The sequence below is a fragment of the Pleurodeles waltl genome, chromosome 5 (assembly GCF_031143425.1).
Source record: "Pleurodeles waltl isolate 20211129_DDA chromosome 5, aPleWal1.hap1.20221129, whole genome shotgun sequence".
NCBI classification, from domain to species: domain Eukaryota; kingdom Metazoa; phylum Chordata; class Amphibia; order Caudata; family Salamandridae; genus Pleurodeles; species Pleurodeles waltl.
In genome coordinates, this window is record NC_090444.1 from 692436926 (window position 1) to 692456285 (window position 19360).

Sequence of the window (19360 nt, forward strand, 5' to 3'; positions counted from 1 at the left end):
CATAATCAACCAGAGCGTGGAACAAACAAGGAACACTTGGAACGAACAAATAACACTTACTGGTGCCAAGTTGGGGCATATCCCTTCTTGAAGTGCATTAATTGTAAGCATTTTATTAAAGGCTTTATTCCCTGCCTACAAACTATTTGAAAACAAATAAAACTAGGACAATACATGACATGACTTAAATAACAGTAATTTATATGATCAAATGCCACTAAGGCAAGACATAAGTGGGTAATACTACATGCACAGCCAAAACATTGTATTTTAACTCAAGAGCAACATAAGGACAAAAATGAAAAGGTACCAGGTGCTATATAGTGAAAACAGAACAGACTCCCTTAAAATAAAATTGAATTCCAGTTATAAGAAGTAGTTCAAACATTTTGCACTTATCAGAACTGAATGATAAGACTGAAATAAAATGTTTTTGTGAACATTATGGCCCTCATTATGGTTTTGGCTGTCTTTTTTAAAGATTGCCAAAGCCACTGCAGCCAGCAAACTGCCAGTGCTGGCGGTATGCTGGCTGCCCTATTGGGAGTTTTCTGCTGGACCAACGGGTGAAAACAGCGCTTCCACCCGCTGGCCCAGCGGAAAACTCACCACAACTGCAATTGAGCTTGCGGCAATGTTGTGGCACATCTGGCAGTGAAATGTGCGACGGGGCTGTCCATGGGGGGCCCTTCACTGCCCATGCCGAGTGCATGGGCAGTGCAGGGCCCCTCATGGGGCCCCCGATGCCCCCTTTCAACCAGCCTTTGCATGGCAGTGAGTCTGCCATGCAAAGGCTAGCAGAAAGGGGACTCGTAATCCCCAGGGCAGTGCTGCCCTGGAGGATTACGACCATTGAGACTGCCAGGCTGTCGCCAGACGGGAACCTGGCGGTGACGGTGGTCGGACCGTGGCCCATCTGCCATGGTCATATTAGGGCGGTAGGACCGCCACACTCGTAATGAGGGCCTATGTATCGATATAGAAAGTAGTACTTTTCCATTAGCCTGATTTTCCATCTGGATTTGCTTGGTCATAAACAGAATCACTGTTTAAATAGCTAACAAAATTATACTCCAAACAGGAATTAATTTAGTAGAGAAATTACAAACTAATAATGAATATAAAGAAGCTCCACTTCCATGCCTCCAACTCCTCTCTCTACTTGTCTGCTCTTCTTTGCTGCCACCCTTTCTGATTTTCTCTCTGCTCCACTGCTTTCAACTACATCCACGCTTCTCTGACACATCCTTAAACATTTTTCATCTATTGATATCTAGTCTCTAAAGCCATTCAGTTAATGTTTTGAGTGGATGTCTTTCTCATGGAGTTCCGGAACGTCCATGCCCGTTGAAAAGAGAAGGGCTGGTGACACAAAAAGTTCCTGATGCTCTTGGTCTGATAATACTGTCAACCTCAGGTGTGTGACAGCAGACTGTCACATGGTCCCGAATAGGCACTTGGATACAGGCCATATTATGCATCATTCACAGAATGATGACTGGATTAATCCACATTTAAAGTTAATGTAATTAATTTAAGTTTAAGCACTGACAGGCCGCTGCTTTTAGGCTAATGCAAATTAGCCTTCATGCAGGGGAAAGGTAACATTCTACAAGACACTTTCTCGAACTATTTAGTAAAAAATCCAACTTTACTACTGAATTGGATTTTAAAGTGGTTGAACTGTCTTTCTAGCTTATCTCACAACCGACATAGCAGAATTCAATTTTAATCTGTATTCTGGTTTTCCTAATAGGGCAGGCAGAGCCTTCCGTAGTGAAAATAGCTTTTTTTGCATGTCACTGTAGGGCCATGATAACATTGCATTTTTACATGTCCCACTTTTAAATACCATGTGCCCTACCTTGTGAGCTATTAGGCCAATATATGGGTCATTTATAAATGTTGAAAAAGAAGACTTTTCTCCTGTCAAAAGGGATATTTTGAAAGGTCAGATAAAAGGTTTGAACTGCAGCAGTCAGGCTACATTGGTAGGCCTGAAACAATGTTCTCCTTGTCACACTTGCCGATGGCACAATAAATGATGCAGTCCACAGATGACATTGAACTTTTCAATGCCATGTGGGCAAATTATACATCATATACTCTAGCCTTGCAGGAAAGTTAAATATGCCAATCAAAGAGATTTTTTTTTTTTACTTGTTTTAGGGATTAGACCACGTATACTGGGTGCTGGACAGCAGTGGCCCAGTGCATAGAGTCTACAAACCAGCTATAGAATTCTGCTACAAATGGGGATGACCACGCAAAAAGGGACATTGTCTCACATTATTCATAAGAATGAAGCCCCAAAAAAGCAGGCCTTGCTTTGTGATATACAAAGAAAAGTAAATTTTACTACAAAGGATGATAAGATGATTGTGGTGAGGGTGAATTTAAAGAAAAAGATAATGTCGAAAAATGGACTACTGTCAATCAATATAATTCACCATGGCAGCATATAAAAAGGTTTAAAGAAAGTTGCAGAGAAATGTGATTACATTTTGCTATGAATGGAGATTAAAAAGTGGGATATATGATTAACGATGACTATGTGTTTTTAATGGTAATGAAAATAATTGCTGGGAAGTAGATAACGACTCTGAAGAACAATAAGGGGAAATGACATCATGAACATGAAGTATTTTTCACCTTGCCATATTGCGTCACTACACAGTCTTTCAGTTCACAATTTTTTTTAAATGCTCCTGTTTATTATATATTTTCCAAATTCTATGCTGCATAAACTCCAGAGAATCACAACAGAAGCGCAAAAAGCTAGGAATGTACATCATTGTACATGTGGACAACTGCATTAATCCATGAGAGGATTTGATTCCTAGAACAATAAGGAAAGGTCACGTGGAAGTCTATCAATAATCAGTGTCACTATTGCTTCTTCACACCATATATCAATGATAGCATCACTCATTATAGACAAAGAAGAGATTAGAAAATGTGGAAGAATGGCCAATACCATCTGGAAAAGGCTCTAGCGCTAACTGTCACGAGAGAAAGTACTCCCTAGATCAGGAATCCACTTCCAGTATTTGCAGTGCACATACTTAACCGCACTGCATACATCTCCTTATCTGTCTAAATTTCATGTTTGCATTGGCTTGTGCTCTTGCTTAGTATTGTTTGTTGGCCTTGCAATTACCACCATTCTTGTTTTCTCCCTCTATGGTCCACTTTTGGCTCAAGTCCTTTCATCAAGGACTTTGCTTGTTGGCTGTTGTCCTTGTTTCTTTGGATGTTCTTCATCCTACCATCTGTCTAATGCTTTTAGGAGAGTCTTCTGCCCGTTGACATCCTGGAGATCAGCGCTGGTGTCCTGATCAGTGTCTGAATTTACTACGGTTTCCCCCACCTCAATTAGGAACTCGCCCCCTCCTGTCATCTACAAAACTTTCATGAAGCCAATCATGATAAGCAGCCATTAGTCCATTCCAAGCATTCTAGATGATGCACACAACTACAAGCTGTTCCAGCGATTTCTCTTTTCCTTCTGTGTTTTCCCCTTATTTCTCTAATTCAGTACCACCAGAGAGACAAGGAGGTGACCAGGATTCTCAGCTGGGCTACGTCTTTAGCCAATGTTTGAAATCTCAAGGCTCTTTTTGGAAATAAAAGAAAGAGATTTTTGTGCCTGATGTATAAAGCTTTTTACCCATTGCAAAAACTCTTAATCACTAAATCAATGGGTTTGTGACCAATACAAACTTCCTTCTGATGTACTAAACCCATTTAGTGAGTTGGAATTTTGTTTTTGGAATTTCTAAATGGGTTTAGAAATGGTTTCCTGTTCGCTGTGTAGAGTGTGTTTTGGGTGTCCTTTCCAAATAGCAGTTAAGAAAGTGATGTATCAGTGGATTGCCACCGGAATTCTATTGCAAACTATAAACGAGTTACTGACTTTCAGGTTGGGGTAGTAACTTATTTGCAGGTCCAAGGGACCACTGCCTGCTCTCACTGAAGTTTTCCAGAATGAAAACTCTTATATGAAACGTTATGTAACTCTGTCTACTTTCAAAAAAATATATCTTTCTGTGTTGAAAAGCAATCACGGAGATGATGGTCTCCTGTCCCTATTAACCAATCACAGGGACATTTAGGCAAGTATCAACCTGCCTGAATATTAATTAGGCAGGTCCTTGTGCGACAGACTGTGATTCATTATTTTGCGAACTGACCTCTGAATACATAGGTCAGTCCGCTAAATCAGATTACATTCTCGAAGAGTCAGTGTGCAACTCGCAACTACTTTTTGCGTATATAATCTTTGTACATGCTCTAGTTACATTCTTGTGTATTTTCTTTTTAACATAAGTATCGAAATTAATATGTTAAGTGGTAACTTTTGGAACATATTTAAGAATTACCAAACAAGACTAGAAAATACTCCTGAGCAAGCTGCATGGCAGTACACATCAGAATTTGAGTGTCTTTTCTCCAGATGAACATTCCTAGTGTTGATTTTGCTTATTTTAAAATGTATCATGCTGTGTTGGATGGCTGTGTGTACCTTAGCACACAATTAAATCTTCTTAAACAGCAAAAATATTTTTATATAGCTATGTGGTTTTGTACAATATTTTGGAGGCGATTTTCTGTGTTTATTTTATGAAATGTTACACTTTTCTTTAAAAACGATTCAATCAAAAATTAATTTGCTAAAAGATGAAAGTCAGGGGGCAAGCCAGCATACGACAAAGTTGTACATTAAGGAGTTGAAGTCGATTGAGGAACCCCTTCTTTCTCCTAGTCTGTTTTCGTAGTGCTTTATAATAATGGCAGGCATACAAAAGGAATACGCCCACCCCTAGATTTGCAGGGGGCTGTTGATGCTTTAAATAGAGAGAGAGAGAGAGACCCACAAGCCAGTCTTCTAACGACCACAACCCAGTTAACAGTTAAAGAATTGGATTCAAGTTAAATTCAAGGAGATTAAATCAACATAGTTACATCCCCCCTCCTGGACCTGTATGGACTATCACCCCATCTCACTTATTTATGGAGATGTCAAGATTCAGGCCACAATTTTGGCAACCTGGCTTAAGCGAGTGTTGTCCCTTTTAATCCATCCAGACCAATAAGGGTTTATGGCAAACCGCGGCACGCAACACTGTGCCCATCGGCTTCAGGAGCGTTGGCCTACCATCATCAAATGCCTTCGGATCTTGCACAATTTTTTGTATACTTTGAGAAGGCATTCGATACGGTGTACTGGAAGTATTTCAGCTGGTTCTAAGCCAAGCCAGACTGGGACCTCGCTTTCGCAGATTAGTGCAAGCCTTATATGTCAACCCCACATCCCGCGTCCAGATTAATGGTACTCTTTCCTACACCTTTCCCACCCATCGGGGGACCCGCCAGGGCTGCCGCCTTTCCCCTCTCCTTTTCGCATTGGCCATTGTGCCGTTTGCACAATTGATCATGTGTGATCCTCTCTTTAAGGGCTGGTGTTGGGATGAGGACCGCATAGCACTCTATGCAGACAATATCCTTCTTTACCTGGCAGACCGGGTTACTTCTGGCCCGCGTAGTCTCCACCTTCTACGATGCTGTGAAGAGGCATCGGGACTTCGAATGAATCCCTCCAAATCAATCTTGGTACCTCTGGCACCATCACAAAACTGTTTTGCGTGGCAAGAGATATCTGGGCGGCGCTACTTCCAGACCTGTCCTGGTCCCTAAATCTCCAGCCATTGACACGGTGGGCTAAGGCGGATATGGCGAGATGGAGGTCCCTCCCACTAAATATTAAGGGCCATATAGTGCTCTTTAAGATGATGATCCTCCCAAGGTTTCTGTACATCTTTCAGAATATATCCTTTCCACTTCTGCATCACTGGTTCCAAGCCTTAGACCAAACCATAGCCTCGTTCCTCTGGCGGGGCACCAGACACCAACTAGTGTCGCACCATTGTTAAAGAGGCCAATACGATGACGCGTAGGGACTGACTTATCTGTACCTTTATTACTTTGCAACCCAGCTCCTCATCCTACATGGCTGGTTCTACGGGGGTGGTCGGACCCTGCATATCGACTTGAACTTACAATCCTTACTTTTCCTCAAATATTAGATCTACTCTATGGCTCCCTGATCCCCAGTAATATGGCTCAGGGAATCAGGACCAAAATGGCCTTCACAGCATGGAGAGCGGACCTGCAACACACTCGGTGGACGAATACTCTGATCCAACAGACTCCCCTTTGGAGGGGTGCTTGGCTCCGTGAGTCAGCAGCACTGAAAGGTTGTGACAAGTGGAATTGGTTGGGCATCTCCTAACTTGGGGATGTGTGGAAGGGAATGCACATGTGTTCCTTTTATGGACCTACAAATTACTTATTAGCTTTCCCACACTCAATTCTACAAATATCTCCAACTCCGCCATGCCATGCAAACACACATATCAAGCACTGACCCCCTACAAGAGTATAGCCCGCTTGAGACAAAACTGCCTATGGAGGCCTTGGGAAGAGGGGGAGTGTCCCAAATATACAAAATATCGATGGCAGGAGAAGCCCGTTTATGAGGCGTGGCGCTGCCCCTGCAAAAATGCTAGAGTATGGGGGAAACGGTTGGACCAAATGTCCTGACAGTTCTTTGGGGTAATGACCCGCTGCTGTTGCTGTCCTGTTTGCGTACTACATATATTTGATTGCACAGTACTGTGGATTGCCAGCATGCTGGTGATAATGCAATGACCCATGTGGCTTGATGTGCCATCTCACTTTTTGTTCTTAAACTTTTAAAATTCAATAAAAGTTGTTTATAAAAACAAATCAACGTAGCAAGCCATCACCATATTATTTCTTTGATACCCGGGGTTGACATAATGTTGCATCATACATTTGACTTGTAAACATTTAATTGGCAAACTCTAATGTTAATGCAACTTATTTTTTATTCAATAATTCATACGTATTTAAAAAGTGATATGGAATGGAAATTTTCTGAGTGGCAACGAAAGAACAGTGGCAATTTTATTCAAAACGCTGCAATGCAGAACAGTGTATGCATTCCATATTAACACTAACCCACAGTAGTAAATGACAAAACATTGTGAAAAAACAACCAGGTTCCTCAGAGCATCAATTTTTGTTCACTGGGGATCCATCTCAGATAAATGTGCTTGTCAGTACCGGACTTGAACCCCTGTCTGATCTGCTCCTATACCTATCTTACCATAATAATTGCAGAAAGAGAAAGAAGCGTAGATGAAGTAAAATAAGTGACAGTGAAACTGGGTACTTTTGCCTATCTCATGCCTGGTTAAAGTCACGCTACTTAATAAAACAAATGACAACGCTTCCCAGAATGCTTTACATCAGGAGTCTCCAGCTTTTTGTGTAAGAAAAGCTATTTATCTTCAGTAAAAATCCTCCAAATGTACTACGATTTTATAACTGTAGTAGTAACCACATCAGACAAGAATATATTAGTGGCAACCATATGAAAGGTTACTAGCAGTGATTACCTCCCTGCATCAGACACAGTTACCAGCAGTTATTTAAAAAATGCTTTGTCAATGTGGAATGCATTCACATGACTTATACATAGTAGCCATAACTGCAGTGCCCCTTACACCAAGTTAATATTATTAATACTAGTCTCCTCAACTAGGTTTTATTTTTATCACTCAAATATTAGCTTTAAATATATTTTGGAAACCCACCCATTTTTCTCCAATCATCAGCTTATAAGTTCCGAAAATACACACATTTTTGTTTCAAATGCACACCTTATAAATTTTCTATTCATATAATAATACCACCAAGCAAAAGCTTCTAATTTAATTCACTGGGCTATGCCTAGGAGAGGTACTTACAGGTAGCTGGAGAGCTACCAATAGCTCACTGGAGTGTCTTTGATATCATGCGCACTAGATTCATCGTGGTCCTGGGTGGACTCTAGACAAGATTTACTTAATTGGGTGGGAGGTGTTGAGGTGTGGTTATAAAGGTTGTGATACAATGCGATTGGAGTATGATAGTATGTAGAAGAATAAATACATCTTGCAGAGCTTTGTGTGTGATGTATTTATTTACATGCTCCCAGGCTAGGGAGGAGTCTACAACTGGCTATAAGTAGGGGATGAGTGCCCCAAAGAAACAAAGCTGCTCTCCCTGAGAGTTTGCAGAAGTGCTGCAAACAGCTCATGATTGTCATGTGTGCCCCAAATCGATGCAAAGCAGTCTTTGATTGCAAATATAGAGTCAAAGCCCTGCCTCAGCCCATACACTGCCATCCAAAAAGTTAAGGGCCCTGCAGAGGAGCACATTAAAAAAGGCCACCAAAACCTGTTGGTAAGGCTGAAAGAAGAGAGACTGCATGGCACCATAACACAGAGCCATCATCAATATGAAACAAACGCTAAAGGCAGTAATGACCAGGTCCGAAAACAGAAACTTACTTACCGGCAAAAGTGAGTGAAGTGCTATACAATCTCAAAAATCTGGCGTGATGACAAGGCCCAAGCAACAGGGTGTTGCGTGGAGAGGTTGCTATTCCTGCTTTACAAGAAGAACCCCGCCTGAAACGCATGTGCTCTCCATGGTGACAGTAGGAAGCGCAAAGTACAATGCAGCTACATTCCTGAAACCATCACCTTTGTTTGAGGCCACAAAGTAGCAGAACCTTGGTGCCAGGTGGACTGCATGGATTGAGACATTTGATCACTTCATAGACACGCTAGGAGAAGAAGACAATAAGAACATCTTTAAATGTTTGAAAAACCTTGCCGGTGATGGAGTGAAAGAAGTGATAAAGAAAACTTCACAAGCTGATGCAACAACATACCAAAAAATAAAAAAAAGAGATGAATGCCAAATTCAGTCCGATACAGAATATTGACCATGAGCGGTACATCTTCAACCAAGCACAACAACAAGCTGGTGAAACGATGGATGAATTTGCTGAGAGACTTCATGCACTTCTCAAACACTGTAAGTTAGTGGTCCCTAAACTTTTTAATGCCACGCCCCTCAGTTGAAAAATAAAAATCATTGGGCCCCCCCTTTCAGAATTTTTCACAATTATTTTATAAAGATGGCAATGTTTAACTATGTCTAGACCTATTTAAACATTAGAGTTAAGTAAAGTTACCTTTTTAAAAATGCAATAACATGCTTCTGCTAAAAAAAACAAAGGCCTGTTATCTGTATAATGCTTCTTTTGGCTAGAGTCGCCCCCCCCCCCCGGGATCACTTGACCCCCAGTTTGAAGACCTCTGCTTTAAGTTATGTGACTTTAATGATAAAGCCATGCGCCTCCGAGTCATTGATGGCTGCCTTTCAGATTCCTTCGGAAGATGTGTGAAGAGAGCCGCTCAGTTTAAATAAAATGCTAATACTGCAAGGGCAAAAGATCAAGCAAATTGACAAGCTGCTGATATGGAATTAGGAATAGCGCATGATGAATCAGCATTGATCATGAAAAGCAAGCAAAAGCACAAAATAGGTGCACACAAGATGACGTCTCTGCAGAAGAAAAAGTTGAGTTTCTGATGTCTGTTTTCATTTTCCCATGAAGGTAAATGTCCAGCCATAGGACAGATAGACAAAGGCTGTGGGAAAGACAACCACTTTGTAATGGTCTGCAAAGTGAAAGCGAAGCCAAATGCTTCACAGCGAGAAGAGAAAATGGACACTAGAAGATTCCAGAACCACTCTTTGCACGCCCACAAGGCCATAAGGCAACATAATTTATGACAAGTAGAAACCAGGTACAGTTGATTGCTGTCAAATTCATCAAATATGGCTCTTCAATGTCATTACTAAGCACTATCGAAGAAAATGGATGTGTGTTGATATCGACTAAGAACTAACATGCACATGTAGGATTAGCTGTTTTCAAAGAAGATCACAAGTCAAAAGAGAATCGCCAAATGAAGCGACAAAATTCATTTGGACATTATCCTAAAATCATGTTAAACATGAGCGTTTGCCCCCTAATCTTCGTTATAGACACTGGTGCATCAATTAACCTTCACACCAGTGGAAAAGTTCAACAACCTGTCTCCTGTGCCACACCTCACTCCATCAAACACAAATGCATGCACATGGGCTGCTTCATAACTGTTACAGAGTCAAGATTCATTTACAGCAACTTTGTGACACAAAACGTCAATTAATGTGTCAATTCTTGTCCTTAAAGGAACTTCATCTAGTGCCTCCCTACTTAGCTTTGGCACTGCTGCTGACATGGGACTGATATCTTTCAACTACAACATCCATGCCCAGGCTGAAATTGTGAATCTGTTCCGGTCATTGTTTCATGGCCTAGAAAGACTCAAAAAGATGAAAGTGCAACTTCATATTAATGAGGACATTCGCACTGTTGCTCAGCGGCACCACAGTGTTGAAGCATGACATAGTTGAACGCTCCACCAGTCCCACACCATGGTTTCGCCCATAGTTGTGGTGGGGAAAAAAGGTCAGTGGAGGTGTAGTATGAATTCTTGTTGCTATTTACCAGTCCAACAAAGCAATTGAGAGAGAAAGACACCCTGATCCCAAATAGTGGACATGATCATGCAGCTGAACAGATCTAAAATCTTCTCCCGCCTTGACCTCAGCAAAAATATCATCAACTCGAGCTGGGGGAGAACTATAGGTACATTACTACTTTTTCAACTCATGTTGGTTTGTTCAGATACAAAACACTGAGTTTCGGAGTATCTTCACAGGCGACGATATTTCAGGCTGTTATTCAATTAATTATTCAACCTGTTACGCATGTTTTCAGTTAGTGATGACATACTGGTACTTGGGGAGCACAAAAGCAGCATGACAAAGCTCTTACACAAGTGTGTCAATTACTTGCTGATGCAGGTCTCACTCTGAATGCAGTAAAGTGTGAGTTTCACAAAACCAAACTTAAATTCTTTGTGCACATATTCTCTGATGGGGGAATGACTCTTGACCCAGACAAGGCTCAAGCACTGTCATCTACCTGCCTCCCACAAGATGTAACCATGGTACAATCCTTCTTATGCATGGCCAGTTATTGCACAAAGTACATTTGTGACTTTGCTACAGTGAGTGCCTTCATTGAGAGACTTAGCAATACAGAACAACCCATTTCAGTGGTCTCCAGAATGTGATTACAGTTTCAAAGAAGAAAAACATGCCATTGAGAATGCAAATGAAATGGCCTGTTTTGACCCCAAGTTACATACTGAGATCACAGTAGATGTGAGCCCGGTGGGGCTAGGGGCAATCTTGGCCCATCACAAAGGCCATCCGAATGCCCATAGACACATTGTGGTCCTTTGCCAGTAGAAGCCTGTCTGAAACAGAACGTCCCTATTCTCAGTGAGAGGAGACAATACTGGCTGTAGTGTGGGTCTGCAAAAATTGTCATGTTTATATATGGGAAATGTTTCACTGTCATCACAGATCACAGGCGTTGCTCACTATCTTTGGAAACCTGAAAGCTAAGATAACCCCTCATACGAGCGGTGGGAGTTGTGTCTGCAAGAGTATAACTATGTAATTGCAAACAAGCCAGGCAAAGACGAAAACCCCGCAGATTACTTCTCACAAGTGCTGCTACATCACCACAGTTCGACTTCCAAAGCAGGATGAGCTATCCGTCACCTAAGAGGGTATCATATTGAGAGTCACAAGAATTGTCATACTTGAGAGCCTGAGACAACAACTCATGAAGGTAGCCCATGAAGGACATTGTGGCATTCGAGCCACCAAACGAGCCCTAAGAGACCAAGGGGGTTATTACAACTTTGGAGGAGGTGTTAATCCGTCCCAAATGTGACGGATATACCACCAGCCGTATTACGAGTTCCATAGGATACAATGGACTCGTAATACGGCTGGTGGTATATCCGTCACTTTACCGTCACTTTTGGAACGGATTAACACCTCCTCCAAAGTTGTAATAACCCCCCAAGTGTGGTTCCCTCACCTAGATGAACGAGCTGAGAAAGAGCTAAAATCATGCCATCTCTGTAACTGTTTATCCCCCAAAGTGACTCAGCATCCACTAACAATGTCTGACCTTTTTGCCCATGTATGGGAGAGACTTGCAGTTGATTTTTTTGGGCCTTAAGAAAATGGACACCATCTCATGGTAGTCATTGATGAATACTCTTATTTTCCTTTGGTGGAAAACTTATCATTGACAACCCATGATAAGGTAATTGAGTGGCTTGATGAGATCTTTGCACCATGGGGCATCCCAGCTATTCTCAAATCTGACAATGGCCCACCTTTCAATAGCAAATGATTCAAGGAGTTTCTTGGTCGACTCAATGTTAACCACCAAAAAAAGTACACCTCTCTGACCTCAAGCCAATGGTGGTGTTAAACGATTTATGGGCACCCTCAGGAAGGTAATTCAGCGAGCTTCGATGGAGCGAATCAATCTAAATCAGGCTATGTACCCAGCCCTTCGTGCCTATCAATCAACTCCTCACTACACAACTGGTGAAGCCCTGCCACATTGCTGTTTGGGAGAGCCATCTGAACAAAGCTACCACAATGGTCATCAGACCGATCGGTGAATGGCTACAAGGTTCGCGTCACAGATACTTCTTAAAAGCACAAAATGAACACATATGCTGATCTGCGCCGACGTGCCCAGGAAACAGTCTTTGAGAAAGGGGACTTGATACTGGCCAAACAGATGCAAAAGCGAAAAACAGACACTGCTTGCTGTCAACCCTTTGAAAGTTGTGACCCTCAAAGGACACATTGTGACAGAGCATTGTTGCGGAAAATCCATCAGATGGGACTCATCACACTTTAAACACTTACCTCAATGGATCAAAAGCGAGGCGACCCCATCTGAACCTCCAGATCGCACATTTGAGCTTATGTCATCGGTGCATGATGACGGTGTATCTCAACTGCCTCATACTACCCCATCTGGCAGACCCTCAAAGGACACATTGTGACAGAGCATTGTTGCGGAAAATCCATCAGATGGGACTCATCACACTTTAAACACTTACCTCAATGGATCACAAGCGAGGCGACCCCATCTGAACCTCCAGATTGCACATTTGAGCTTATGTCATCGGTGCATGATGACGGTGTATCTCAACTGCCTCATACTACCCCATCTGGCAGACCAGTGAGTGCGCTTTGGTGGCTCATTGAGGAAATATGATGCTAATGTTTGTACTTTTTATTTAACAAATGGGGAGATGGAGTGTCTTTGATGATATGCTTTTAAGGGCCCTTGCAGACCTGGGTAGACTTTAGACAGAAATTAAGTAATTGGATGGGAGGTGTTAAAGTGTGGTTATAAAAGTTGTGGCTCAGTGCAAGCGGAGCTCGATAGTATGTTGAAGAATATAGTCCTCTGTAACACAGCTCACTGTGTGGCGTATTCATTTATATGCTCCCGGGCTGCGGAGGACACTACACTCACGAGCCACTCATTGGAGAAGGCTGTTTTATGTATTGTAAACTATTCCACACAAAATTCCAAAACAGTTTTGCATGAAACTAGCCTCTGTGACTCGGCCCTTCTTGCGGTGCAATAAGCTCCTACATGTTTGTATGGCGAAATGCTTAACCCACCATACTATGAATAACTGGGTATGGTAGATGTAATGGCGTAATTTTGTGCTGCCCACTTGGTAGTAATTACTGGTTATTTCGTGCTGCTGACTTGGCAGTAATTACAGGTTATTTGGTAGGAGGCCTAAACCCAAGGAGCCACTAAAGACATTGCTCAGTCTTGGTGGGTGACAGATGCACCTAGCATTTCAGAATGGAGGGCAAGTCTCGACCGCTGTAGAGTTAATAAAAAATAAATATACGAAATCCGTGGTTGGCCACAAAAACATGACGATATCTGGGGGCAATGCAGAGATACAAAGGTAATTGGATAGAGACATCACTCCCACTGACTAAGAGAATCAGAACTGTGTATATATGTATCGGCAGAATTTAATCTTCCAATGAGGTCGGTTATCAGTAAAGTGTGTTATTTTTATTTCACTTATTTTTCTCCCTTTTCTGTACTTTTGTCAGATTGTATACTCAAAGTGGTAATAAAGTAGTCCATAGAAAGAAATAAGTGAGAGTGCCAGTCCCACCTGTGGAGAGAAATGGTGGGTGTGGATAGTTCTGTTTCTGTTTGTTAATTAAATCACCACTTTCCTTCAGTTACCTTGTCGAAAATCTTCATTGTACTTCACTGAACAGACATGTGAATAATTGGAAATCTCCTAGGATTATGACATTTTAATTACGCCAGAGTAATTACCACGGTTTTTGTAACATTGTTTAACGGAATTTAAGCGAAATTACAGAGATCACTCCATTACAACACTTTGTGTATTTTCAGGGAGAAATTTTAATGCAAGATGTATCCGTTGGGGTAATTTTTTTAATACAAGTGGTTTTCAGGTAGATTTTTTACTCCAAAAGGAATGTTTGGGTAATTTTTAATCGTGAAACTACAAATTCAAATGTGAACAGCAGTATGTTGAACGCGAGCAGCAGTTCCTTTTACATGGGAAGTCAGAAAACACTTCAGGTAGATTTTTTTACCCAAGCAGACTCGGTAATTTTTGAGTGCAAAACTACAAACTAAAATGCGCACAGAAGTATTTTGAACGCAAACAACCGCAAATCAACTCAAAGTTACATTTCTAAGTTAAATTTGTGTCCGAACTGACCCTCCGGATAATTTCTTTGACTGCACAATGTATTTTGCATAATTATGCATAATTTGAAGGTAGTTTCACCACAAGGAATAACACGGGTTACACCAACCCCTTCAACCTACAATTAACACAGTGAATGATATGCCCAACTGACCTTCTTCAAAACTTTCTTCACACTCATACTGCCTATGACAGCAGAGGCGGAAGAGTTTGGATTGAACCTAATTTTTGCTTTGGGGTTTAAAGTATCTCACAGTGTTGTCTGCATCGTAGGAGCTCACCCACACTTGCCCTAGGTGTTACCAATCTGTTGTAAGTCTTCAACATGTAGCCCACCTGCTATTTTCCTCGCTAGCGGGATGTTCCTCAGCAATGAGGAAAAGGCCCAAATGATGATTCCTGATAAATGCTGAGTCACAAAATGAGCTTCCCTCATGCAATCAAGGGAGTTGAGGTCCATTCGCTATAACCTCAGAAGCATATGTCACCAGATCAAGCAGCAACAGTGAACGCGACTAGACATTCTGATTCCTACACAGAGCAGAAGAAGGAATAGCATGACTTTTCCACCTCCCCTTACCTCCTTTGAAGGGGGGGACCCACCGCCCAGGTCTGTCTCATGGACAATGCAGAACCAAAGGTATGGATCTTACTGACATCTTTTGCAAGGTATCCATAAAGCAACACCACACGCATTATCTGAACACTGCACGTTGGAGAAACGCAGTTGGCATAATTGTTCTTAAGAACTTGTCTGGCTTGTTTATGGTGATTTAGAGGTTGCCTGCTTCCTTTATGTTTAATAGCTTTGGAGTTTTTCCTTGAGTCTGGAGTAGGGGTGGCCAGATATTCAAGTAAGCATAGATAACTCACTATAAATACGCTGCTGCTGGTAATCACCATCCCCTGTTCTTCAAATGGCCCACCTCACAGCCGCTTCTCTGTCTTCTGCTGTTGATGGAGAGAAAAAGGCCAGAGGGTTGTGAGCCGTCAGCCGTCAGCCGCAGAACAGTGCAGAAACAGTGGCAACCATGTGAAACCCATGTGCCCAGATCCTACATTTTGAACTCTTGCTCTCTAACCTGTGTTCGGTCCCATTCAAATGTGGTTAAGGGACCCCATCAAACTGGAGAAAGTGGAGTGCTTTGAGAGTGCAGGTCTCACTGTGGTGTGTAATGCGTGTTGTAACAAAAATGTATCACACGCACCTCCCAGTGAACCCTGTCTGCTTTATCAAGCAGCTAAGGTGAATCTCACGCAGAAGGAAGTGCAATAATAATGCGGTGTGAAATTCATACTGGGAAATATTTGTGAGCCCGAAAAGATTGCAAGAGACGATAGAAATTGACACTTGGTTGTGATTCATGTCCTGGAGCCTCTGGAATTTCTTAGGAAAGTGAAGGGCGAGCTAGACCTGAATCAGATTCCGATATAAGCAATGTTCATATCCTGTTTTTATATAGATATTATTACCACCATTTAGCACCTTCTAAGTTCTGTAAATAACAGATGTTATTGTTACCTAATTATAGGTAACTCCGCGTCAAGGGGCTTAGTCCTTCTGGACCTTCTTTTCAGGCAAGCCCTGGTTAGCAAGTGTATAACATCTGCTGTACTGTAGTGGCCTCAATCTGAGTCCACTGTGAATCCCAATGAGGTCGGGAACAGAGTTTCTAGACCCATCCTGATGACAAGAAATACGGATATTCCATGACTCAGGAGTTTGCCAGCTAAAAGTAGGCAACGTCTTTAGGGGAAATCCTGCATACAACCGTGAAAAAATATGGAGAAATCAGTCCAAACACTGACTCTGTAGCCATTATCTCATAATCGAGAGTAGCCCCCACTCCTTCTACATATTTACTGGTGCCCGCAATATCAGTAATTCTTGGGCCTGGCGTAGTATTGGGCAATTTTCTAGCTAACTTGTAATAAATCAACATTTCTAGCAATCTCTGTTCAATGTTCAACTTTATGTACCATCAGCTTTGCAATTCAGGAACTGACAGCACTGAAGCACCCTGCTGTATCTGCATTACCATCACGGCCCAGTCTGAGCTGCATATTGTTTCACTGATTGTCCCTTCATGAATCCCAGCGGTATGCTTACCTGGTGAGTCCAGCTTAACAAGAATATGCTTGATGTTTTCCAGAATCAACACCACCAGCAAACAGCACCACAGCAACAGACAGCACCACAGCAACAGCAGCAGATGCAGCAGCAGAGCAGCACACAAACCAATGGAACTACCGGAGGAGGAATCGCCGGGCTGGGCCTACAGCATAGTCAGGACTCCAGCATCGGCCAAGGGCCTCAAAATAAGAAGCCACGGATAGCACCTTCAGGCACCAACTCAGGAGGACCTGTGATGCCATCTGATTATCAGGTTGATATGTTTTCCTGTTGTTTATTTCTTACTATGTACTAAGGTATGGGTGGGAACTACATAATGACACATATTTACCACTGTCACTTCATAAACTAGCAGGATGGCTCAGTGGGTTGAAAGCTAGGCAGAGAAATCTGGCGACAGAAGTGTGGAATGAAGCATTACATAAACACGATGTATTAGTATTGATATGAGAGGATAGGTTGCCTGATTTCCAGAGCTGCTGATTTTGGAACTGGGGAAACCATTTCGAGTCCAACCTTCGGCTCAACAGTCTGTTATTCTGGGCAAATCACTTAGGGGGTTATTACAACTTTGTAGGAGGTGTTAATCCGTCCCAAAAGTGACGGTAAAGTGACGGATATACCACCAGCCGTATTACGAGTTCCATAGGATATAATGGACTCGTAATACAGCTGGTGGTATATCCGTCGCTTTACCGTCACTTTTGCGACGGATTAACACCTACTCCAAAGTTGTAATAACCCCCATAATCTCCATGTGCCTGAAAAAAGTTATCCCTTCCTTCCGTCAGTGCACCACAATCCTGACCCGTAGCACGATGTAGGCTATGTATGTGGGTTCAGGGAGTTTAGTATTTGCAGCTGACATCTCTATATTACCCAGAGATTATACATTTGAATCCAAGCAAGACCAATTTAGCCTTCCATCCTTCTGAGGTTTTCAAGTTGAGCTCCACTGAAATGTGGAATCATAATACAAATTGCTTATGCACTTAAAACAGGCAAAAATGCTGTACAGCAAAAGTACTGTTATTTTTTTGGTATAGCAGAGCCCTGAGCTTATGAAACCCATGCCATCTGTGACCTTCCTCATTCCAACACCTGCCACAGCCGTCAGTGCACCTGAATCTGAGTGTGTAGCGCCTCCGACTTCAGGTTGCTGCCAGTAGCTGTGTGTAAACAGGTCTTTGCCTCTGACTGAGACTGTCGAAGCAGCAGTCAGAGATGTGAGTTAGCGCATTTCTTCTGGCTCGGAGACTAAGCTCATTAACTTGAAAACCCGGTTGCGTGTGATTCCATAATCTGGTGCTGCACTGATTTTAATTAAGATCGAAGTAACCACACCAAGTGGAATTAAACTGAGTGTAAACTAAAGAATGCAGCTCGTCTCCACTGCCCTAGATTCCCGTGTCCTTATCTGATCTGTCTGCACCAATCACATATTGCGGAACTGGAGAAAAGTATACTGTTAATAGTGTTTAACATTTTGAAATGAACATATGTGCCTCTGTGGTGTAGTGCCGAGCACCTCGCACAGTAGCATGTGGAGACAGGAATGGATGGGGTAACCTGAAGATTTAGTTAATATGACTTCAAAGCTGACAGGTTGTCCTGTGTGACAAGTGCTTAATTTGTAAATAAAAACATGCCAGTGCCCAAAGCTCTCCTTTAAAACTCGTTGCTGCTGCCATTAAATGTGAGAACAGGGAATACTGAGGCAGCGTAATCCCGAAGCCATCTGGGGCCTCTTCAATCAATTTAGAGGCTGTCCCTGCCCCTTCAGCTCACTCTTGTAGCTTTTTGCTTTCTCCCTTTGTGACGCTTTTTCGTTTTTCTCTTACTCCGTCATTCCCATATGTGTCTATTGCTCGCTGTAAATGATTGAAGCCAGTGCTTGAAATGGAAAAATCGAAGTGCAGGTACTCTGTACCAGACTACCTGCTTATTTCTGAGAAGAGCTGGTACTCTCCAATTAAAAGTATTACGTTTTTCTTGAGAAGTGCAGGTACTCTCCCGCTAAAAATAAAAAACTGCCGGTACTCCGTACCCGACAGTACCTGCCCATTTAAAGCACTTCTTGAGGCAGAAAAATAAGTGCGGCCTTAAAAAATAAGCGCTGGTGTTCCGCAGTGGAAACCACCGGCTCTAATTAAGCACTGTGTGTGACACCTTCTGTCAGTTTATCTTATTTCAGCATATTCCAGGATTGCGAGGAGTTTAACAGGTATTATAGGGGAGAGAGGGAAAAAATGCAGAAACAGTCAAGGAACAGGCTCAGGGCGCATCAACTACTATGATTAGTGATTAGTCTTCCCAGAGTGCACATCTTTTATAGTATGCCCAGGGATATCTTGGGGCCCCGGACCAAACCTATTTTGGGCAAGGGTGGCTCCTCTATAATAGAGGAGAAGCGACGCCCCCTACTCAGTCAGGCAGTGACCAATAAAATAATAATAAAATAATTGTAATATCATTTTGTCACTGTTTGTTTGAGCCTTCACGCTTGTCTAGGACGGGGCTGGTCTATGGCAGGGAGGCACTGTAAAGTGTTGATGTTGGTTTGCCTGGCCGTTTTAGG

The 19360-nt window shown here is 42.3% G+C and overlaps 1 protein-coding gene across 4 annotated transcripts in view; it reads left to right on the forward strand.

The window, feature by feature from the left end:
- Positions 1 to 19360, forward strand: part of CDK19 (cyclin dependent kinase 19) — a 1195971-nt gene that overhangs the window by 1158867 nt on the left and 17744 nt on the right. For all 4 annotated transcript variants that reach the window (XM_069234609.1, XM_069234610.1, XM_069234608.1 and 1 more), the window contains one exon: positions 16802 to 17035. In XM_069234609.1, the coding sequence (XP_069090710.1) occupies positions 16802 to 17035 (234 nt within the window). The remainder of the gene's footprint in view (positions 1 to 16801; positions 17036 to 19360) is intronic.